At 42.1% G+C, this 9264-nt stretch overlaps 1 protein-coding gene across 1 annotated transcript; it reads right to left on the minus strand.

The window, feature by feature from the left end:
* Positions 1 to 1223: 1223 nt before the first annotated feature.
* LOC310748513 (olfactory receptor 10G6-like) lies at positions 1224 to 2162 on the minus strand (the record flags this gene model as incomplete). The annotated part of the gene is made up of 1 exon (XM_083584342.1): positions 1224 to 2162. One exon carries the CDS (start codon positions 2160 to 2162, stop codon positions 1224 to 1226), a length of 939 nt encoding a protein of 312 aa, XP_083440468.1.
* Positions 2163 to 9264: the final 7102 nt, after the last annotated feature.

A 9264-nucleotide genomic window follows, 5' to 3' on the forward strand; every position in this document is an offset into this window, starting at 1 on the left:
CCTGCTTTGCACATTGAGTTATTTGCCTAGTGGGAATGTCTCATCAGACTCTTATAGTCCCATCTTGCTTCTCTGGATGAATCCATTCATCTTGCTTCTCTGGACGGATAAAGAAGTCTCTCTGTGTGTGTATATACAAAACTTATTGTATAAGACTAAAATGTACATACGTTGCTCTGCTGACTCTGGCCAGTCACCCAAAGGAGTTGCAGCCAGGTTGGGGAAAGGGGCGATGAAGAAGCCAAAGCAAATTGGTTCAGCCTGCTTGAGGATTTTATATCTTCCTCCCACCCCAAGTTAAGAGCATGGATAGCCTTTGTGTTGCTGCAGTTGTACAGCTTGAGCAGGTGAGAACTTGGTGAGAAAAGTTTGCTGAGTTCTGCCATGGGTGGTGCTTATTCCCATCAGAAGCGTGAATCTTGGAAGGCCATCTCCCTGCCATGCAGCCCCTTTCCACTTGGCCTGGGAGCACAGGGCCCTGACTGACTTCAGCTACAGAACCTGAGGCTGCTAAATGGACTCTTGGGCTGGGGTATTGTTTATGGGTTTTGTTTGCTGTTATTGTTATACCAAAAAAAAAATCTTTACTTTAGATCTTATTATGTGGAAATTACAGATAGGTAGCCGTGTTGGTCTGCTATAGTCAAAACAAAACAAAAAAATTTTCTTCCAGTAGCACCTTAAAGACCAACTAAGTTAGTTCTTGGTATGAGCTTTCGTGTGCATGCACACTTCTTCAGATACACTGAAACAGAAGTTGCCAGATCCTTCTATATAGTGAGAAGGTGGGGAGGGGTATTACTCAGAAGGGTGGTGGGAATGGGTGGTTGGCAGATAGCTGTGATGAGCCTGTTGACGACTCTTAACGACTATTGCAGTCCTATTGTATGGGGAAGTTGATTCATCCCACATTCCCTTTGCCGTATGCCCACCTTTAAGAAAACTGATTAGCTAGAAACATTCTTTAGATCACCCAAGATTCTTGTTCCCATATGTATGGGAAGTTGATTCATCCCACATTCCCTTTGCCGTATGCCCACCTTTAAGAAAACTGATTAGCTAGAAACATTCTTTAGATCACCCAAGATTCTTGTTCACCACAGACACCATTGGAAAATGAACACATTTCTATTATGCACCAACATCGTACAAGATAGCATTCCCCATATTGTCTGAGTGAACACAGCTAATGGCCAGTGAAATCCTATTAGCTGCCCAGGTAATCATTCAATTGGTGAGGACATCTTCCTGCTCCACAGCTTTCTTAATGCACACTTCATCTCCTTGTTCCTCAATGTATAAATGACAGGATTCAGAAGTGGGGTTACAGTGGTGTAGAACACAGCCACCACTCCATCCAATGGGTCTTCAGACCCTGGCCTCAGATAGATGAACACCAGGGGAACATAGTAAGTTATGACAACTGTGATGTGAGCAGCGCAAGTGGAGAATGCTCGGCGGCGTCCCTCAGCACTACGGATCCTCAGGATTGCAGAGATGATGTACACGTAGGATGTGAGGATGAGGAAGAAGCAGGTCATGGCCAAGAAGCCAATGTCTACAAAGGTCACCATCTCGTTGAGTGCCGTGTCAGCACAGGCCAGCTTAAGCACAGCTGGGATGTCACAGAAGATATAGCCCACTTGGTCCCCGTGGCCATAGGGCAAGTGGAAGGTGAGAGTGGTCTGTATCATAGAGTGCAAGGAGCCCCCAAACCAGGTCCCAAAGGAGAGGCAGAGGCAAGCTTTATGGTTCATAATAGTGCCATAACGGAGTGGCTTGCAGATGGCCAGGAAGCGGTCATAGGCCATGACAGTATAGAGGAAACATTCAGTGCAGCCCAGGAAGTGGAAGAAGAAGAGTTGAGTCACACAACCACCAAAGGAGATGACCCCACCACCTTCAAGAAACCCAGCGACCACCTTGGGTACCACCACTGAGGAGACAGTCATATCCAAGAAGGACAAGTGGCAAAGGAACCAATACATGGGTTTGTGCAGCCGGGGCTCAAATGCCACTGCCAAGAGGATCATGAGGTTTCCTATGAAGGTGAGCAGGTAGATGAGCAAGAAGAAGAGGAACAAAGGGACTCGTAGTTCACGGGGATAAGGAAACCCGACAATGATGAAATGGTACTGTCCTGTTTGGTTTTCACACTCCATGTAACTTACTGTTCACCTTAGCGTTGTTAATGATTAGACTGCAAAATCCAAACAAGGGAGAGAAGGGGTTCGCATGCCACATCAACTGCTCAATTCTGGATAAAATTACTTGTAACCACTTAGGTTATTTCTAGGAGATAAAATGAAAGTACAGATAAAATTATTATTGCGGGTGGGTGGCAGATTCCAAACCGTAACCTCAATTTTCACATGGAATATCAAACATCTAGACCATTAGTTATATGAATTTCAAACTAGGTGTTCAAGTTTTTAGTTGGACTGCTATGCTCAGAGATTAATTTTGCTGAAAATCATAGTAAAGATAAAGGTAAAGGGACCTCTGACCATTAGGTCCAGTCGCGGACGACTCTGGGGGTACGGCGCTCATCTCGCTTTACTGGCCGAGGGAGCCGGCATACAGCTTCCAGGTCATGTGGCCAGCATGACTAAGACACTTCTGGTGAACCAGAGCAGCACACGGAAATGCTGTTTACCTTCCCACCGGAGCAGTTTCTATTTATCTACTTGCACTTTGACATGCTTTCAAACTGCTAGGTTGGCAGGAGCAGGGACCGAGCAACGGGAGCTCACCCCTCATTGCAGGGATTCGAACTGCTTACCTCCTGATCGGCAAGCCCTAGGCTCTGTGGTTTAGACCACAGCACCACCCGCATCCCCCACAGTGCCACCTGCATTCATAGTACTGATTGCCAAATAGATCATAGTACTGATTGCCAAATAAAGTTGTTTGAGCTGTAAGAGTAGGTTGTTTTGCTTTGTTTTTTTGTAAGGATTTCATTTTTCACTAGCAGGTTTTTGTAATATAGCTTTGTACAGTAGCCAAAACACAAGTTAATTTTTTTGTAACTCCGATTTCAGAAGACCTTGACTACAACTGAAAGCAGAAGTTGTCTCTGAAACTTAATACAGTGGTACCTCGGGTTAAGTACTTAATTTGTTCCGGAGGTTCGTTCTTAACCTGAAACTGTTCTTAACCTGAAGCACCACTTTAGCTAATGGAGCCTCCTGCTGCCGCCGCGCCGCTGGAGCACAATTTCTGTTCTCATCCTGAAGCAAAGTTCTTAACCCAAGGTACTATTTCTGGGTTAGCGGAGTCTGTAACCTGAAGCGTATGTAACCTGAAGCGTATGTAACCCGAGGTACCACTGTATCATCTCTGTTTACTCACTCCAGCTATTCTCCAGGAATTACATAAAACAGGTCTCATTTTCAATCCCAGGCATCTCTGGGTAGCTCTGGGAGAGACCTCCTGCCAAAAACCCCGGAAAGCCACCCAGGTCTGACACAGAATATAACAGCTCTGTATGATCCTAAGAAACAAAAATGACACTGGCTTGTGGTACAAATTGGCTTGGCACACCAATCTTACAAGCAATGCTGAAATTCAGTCTGGGAGGCAATTCTCAAACAAGTATTCTCAGATCCAGAATTTGCAAAACAATTTGAATTTGGAATGTGTCCATTTTGGTTCCATCTCTTTCTTAAAGATGGAAGGTGAATTAATATTCACTCAGAAACAGAATATATCCCTTGGTTCAGACCCTGAAATCTTCACCTGCAGAAATAATCTCAGGAAACAGAGATGGGGGAAATCAATACTGGCCTGAGACTCTGGGGAGCTGACGCTAGTCTTCATCATAGACAGTACTAGGCAAGAAAGGATGATAGTCTATCTCAGCAGAATGGCGTTTCCTAGGTTCTGAAGCTCAATAGTTCTAGATATTGACAGTTTTCAGAGACAACACCAAATTGTGGTATGGTGTTTCAAGAATGTACACACATCTTCCCTTTCTCTCCTCTGGTATAGGCATAAGGAGAAGATAAGATGCTTCAGGTTCTTTTAGGTTCTGATTTAGAGTAACCAATGTTTAGTGTGCCTTACATTCCTGTGCCATCCAAACTCCTTAACTGTGGTTAATGATAGTTAGGAAAAACCTAGTTGGTTATTAATTGATGCTTTTGTTGTTATTTAAATTTAATTAATAAATTATTATTTATTAAATTTGCATCAGCTGTGGTTTGTCATTGGCTTGTTTCTATTGATAGATAAGAGTAACTACAGTTTGCCCAGGTTTTGATGGCACAGCAAACTGCGGTTAATCAAAACTTCTCCTCACAGTGGCAAAAGAAAGAAGAGCATGCAGAACTGGAGAAAACTAGCAGGACTGGCCAAAGACATTCAGGTTAAACAGCAAATGGCACCCTAAGCAGCTGCTTGAGATGACTGTCCACTCCACCTGATAGCAGGGCTGGTCCTGGTGCTAGTTTATGTCTCATAATGCTTAACTATGTTGAACTCATCCCATCACGAAATCTTACCTTTCTGCTTGATGTAATGTCAGATGTTCTGTAGCCTGCTGAAATTGAATCTCTCTTTATTTTATGCCGCAGTCCTTTTCAGTGTTTCCTTAGTCTTCTTTCTCTGCATTTCAAGACAGTCACCACTCTTAAACATAAAGTCAATGCCAAGGTGAGAAAAGAACTCCAATCCTTTCTGAACTTAGGCTTGTTCACATGTTACACTGAACAGAGGTAGACATGTACAAGTTTCTATGTGAAAGAGTATACACTTGTTGATCTGTACAATTCTGCTGTTATGTACACATGTACACACTGTAGACTCATTGAACATTATATGTGAATAGCTGTATGAGCGTATAGTTCAACTATTTGGGTACACAGGTACACAGATTGTACTCTTTTTGACTGCGACATATCAGCAACCTGTGTATCTCTTTAACCTGAAACCATAGAAGACAAAAATATTCTCCTGTTACAGTAAAATAATCTCTAATCCAAAGTCACTCCAGAATGCATGCTGTGAGCATAACAATAACCCTCCCTTTGTCTTGGGTATTTCACCAATGGTTCTGGGATTCACCTAGTCCTAGATGGTAGCAACATGGCAATTTATGTCATCAGGCTTCATCACCACCAGTTCCCATAACATTAATCTCTTTCCCTCAGGAACTCAGCCAACTAGTGGGTGGGGATTTCATTTGTTTTCAAAATACAGTGGTACCTCTGGTTAAGAACTTAATTTGTTCCGGAGGTCCGTTCTTAACCTGAAACTGTTCTTAACCTGAGGTACCACTTTAGCTAATGGGGCCTCCCGCTGCCGCCACCACGCAATTTCTGTTCTCATCCTGAAGCAAAGTTCTTAACCCAACGTATGATTTCTGGGTTAGCGGAGTCTGTAACCCGAAGCGTCTGTAACCTGAAGTGTATGTAACCCGAGGTACCACTGTAAATCTATAATGATATCTCATGTTGGCAAACTATAATGAGAGGTATTGAAAAGGAGGAGGTGGTGGTATATTATTACTGTTACTTTATATATTGCATTTATGAATCACCTTTTCTCCAACCGAATCCAGGGATTGCATCAATGATTAAAACAAATACAAAAAATGAGGTTCATAAATAACGTAAGAAAAACTCATTTAAAACACACGGTCAGTTACATGATTCAGTAGATGTCAGGGACTGGACTCAAGAGGACGAGATGGAGGAGGAATGTTGGAGATCACACACACACACACACACCCATTCTCCTGATGCTGCAGGAGAAGAGGAATGCAGTCTTGATTTACAGCAGGGGTTTGAGGAAGGTCACAGCTCAGAGATAGACGAACAGAAGAGGGGAGAGACTCCACCAGGCAAGGCCTTCTTTCACCTGCCTTGCCCCACCCTCCAGTCTCTGTTTCTCAATTTGTATTGTATTATTTTATGTACTGTGGCTTGCCGTTGTTTTACTGATTGCAGTTTTGAAATTGTTTATTGTAATTGTTAAGTGGGTTTCTGTTTAATTTTTATATGCTGATATTATGCTATTCTAATTATTGTTGAATGTTACTTTATTTGATGTAGATTGCTAATTTTAAAGCTATGTTTTATTATCACTTTTTTGTATTGCATTAGATTGTTATAAGGTGTGCATTCTTTGTTTCTTCAGCTTAAATTAAAAGTGAGGATGAGGATGAGGATGAGGATGAGGATGAGGATGAGGATGAGGATGATGAGAATGATGAGTTGGGAAGTGTTAGGATAAGCCACCATAAAGGGAAATGCTGTTGCTAGGAAGGAGGGAGGAAGGGATGAGTTGGAGCAATGCCGTTGTTAGGGTTTGCTGCACTCTTTTGTCTCTCGCTATTATGAATGAAATAATAATAATAATAATAATAATAATAATAATAATAATAATAATAATTTATTTGTACCCTACCCATCTGGCTGGGTTTCCCCAGCCACTCTGGGTGGCTTCCAACAAAGATTAAAAATACATTAAAATGTCACACATTAAAAACGTCCCTAAACAGGGCTGCCTTCAGATGTCTTCTAAATGTCAGGTAGTTGTTTATCTCTTTGACATCTGGTGGGAGGGCATTCTACAGGGCAGGCGGCACTACCAAGAAGGCCCTCTGCCTGGTTCCGTGTAGCTTTGCTTCTCACAGTGAGGGAACTGCCAAAAGGCCATCGGCGCTGGACCTCAGTGTCTGGGCAGAACAATGGGGGTGGAGACGCTCCTTCAGGTATACTGGGCTAAGGCCGTTTAGGGCTTTAAAGGTCAACACCAACATATAACACTGGTCCTGAAAGACCTACATTGGCTCCCAGTACGTTTCTGAGCACAATTCAATGTAGGTCTTTCAGGACCGGTGTTATATGGTCTCGGTGGCCGCTCCCAATCACCAGTCTAGCTGCCACATTCTGGATTAGTGGACTCTACCTTGTTATCTTTACCTCTTGCTGTCACAAGGGGAGGAATAAACTTCCCAAGCCCTGACAGTAGAGAACTGGCAGCATTCACTCCACAAACTAATGATGTAATGGATTTGAAGTAGGGAAATCCTCAAATAGCTATCAGTTTTACATTCCCCCCAGCATATGACATGAAGTCCAATTCAATAGATTCCTCCTGCATTGGCGCAAGAGGCCTCCAGGGCAAAAAAGGTTCTCTCCATGACTAGACATGTCTCACCTACACAGATGGTTTTTCTCCCTCTGTCATAACACTAGAACTCATGGGCATCTAATGAAACTGAATGTTGGAAGATACAGGACAAAGAAAATGCAGTCATTGTTGAGACTTTGGTTTTCTAGCAGCTTTTGGAGTGAACAGTTAGTGGGTTGGCAACAGGCCAAGTTAAACGGAGTATGTGAGAAAGTCTGCTTGGAGATAAAGAAGCCTAGCAACAGGTGGTGATTGGCTAAGTTCTTCCTTATAAGGAGAATGACAAAGCAGTTTTCTTGTTGGAGTATTGGAGTGTTAAAGTTTGAAAAGAAGTTTGAATCTTCTGTGTATAGTCTGAATAGTTGAATAGTCTGTGTATATAGCAACTTGTACAAAGCTGTGCTTTACTCTGCTGTATATAATAAAACTAACTAAAAATCAAGTTACTAGTCAAGCAAGTTCTGTTCCTGTTCATCGTCCTGGAATTGTACGATTTGGCAGCTGGTAGCAAGAGTTTTGGTTGAGATCCATCAACCTTAGTACCTTAGTTCTCAAATGCCTTGGTACTCATACGTCTTGGCTCCTGAATGCTGCAAACCCAGAAGTAAGTGTTCCAGTTTGAGAATGTTTTTTGGAAGCTGAACATCTGACGCGGCTTCCTCAGCTTCCAATTGAGTGCAGGAAGCCGTGCCTTGGTTTTCGTACATTTTCAGAAGTCGATCGAACTTCCGGAATGGATTATTTTTGAGAACCAAGGTACGACTGTAAAGTGATTCTTCACACACCATGCAATTAAAGTGCTGCCATGATCAGAACAAGGGAAGTCACCCAATTTGTTTAATTTGGAATGTATAATTGGCTTTATAAATTGTATTATGATTTGGCATGATTTGATATTGTAATAATGTGGTCCAAATTGGAGTGTTATCAATGAAAAAATCATAAAAATGTATTTAAAAAAAAAAATAAAGTGCTGCCACCAGAGGCAGTGATGGCCAACAATTTGGAAGGCTTTGAGAGGATTAGACAAATTTACAGCATATAAGACTATCTATGATCTACTAGCCATCATAGCTATGCTCTTCCTCCATAGTCAGAGGCAGTCGTGCTTTTGAATACCAGTTGCCAGACACTGCAGCAGGGGACAGAGTGCTTGTGTGCTTGGATCCCATTTGCCGATTTCCTCTGAATGTCTGGTTAGTAGCAGCGAGAACAGGATGCTGGACTAGATGGGCCATGAACCTGATTCAGCAGGCTTTTATGTTCTTACCCACCAAACTACATGTAGACCTACTGCACTTTTGCCCCTTTATTCGGTTGAAAAGGTCTAGTGGCTTACATAAAGTCAATAATAAACAATATAATTATGGCCCACAGGCTTACAATCCATAAACAGGGGTGAGCAGAAGGCAAAGGAAGATCTTCTGGTAGATTGGCAAGAGTTCCTGACTCCTAATAGTTTTCCCATAGCAACAACCACAAGAAGTTGTTGTTATCTATCTATCTATCATCTATCTATCTATCTATCATCTATCTATCTATCTATCTATCTATCTGTATATATAAAAAAATAACAGCAGTTTACAACATTACCATTGTTATTATTATTTCAGTTTATTAGTTGCTACCCACATAAGGCAGCTCCAAGCAACTTGCAGAATTTGAGAGCATAAAGCATGACACAAAATAAAAAAGAATGGTACATTACAATAAAAGTCATACAATACAGTGGTACCTCAGGTTACATACGCTTCAGGTTACATACGCTTCAGGTTACAGACTCTGCTAACCCAGAAATAGTACCTCGGGTTAAGAATTTTGCTTCGGGATGAGAACAGAAATCGTGCAGTGGTGGCACAGTGGCAGCAGGAGACCCCATTAGCTAAAGTTGTGCTTCAAGTTAAGAACAGTTTCAGGTTAAGAACAGACCTCCAGAACGAATTAAGTTCTTAACCCGAGGTACCACTGTAATCTATAAACAGACCCATAAACAGCAGCAAGATGATAGGTGGTGAGCAGAGCAGAGCAGGATTTTTAGCACATATGATACTGTGCCAGGGGCAGCCAAGATACAATTAGATGTCTTAATGCAGAATTGGATTAATCAGGTTATTTATTTCTTATTTA

Source organism: Podarcis filfolensis (assembly GCF_964270895.1).
Source record: "Podarcis filfolensis genome assembly, chromosome: 13".
NCBI classification, from domain to species: Eukaryota; Metazoa; Chordata; class Lepidosauria; order Squamata; family Lacertidae; genus Podarcis; species Podarcis filfolensis.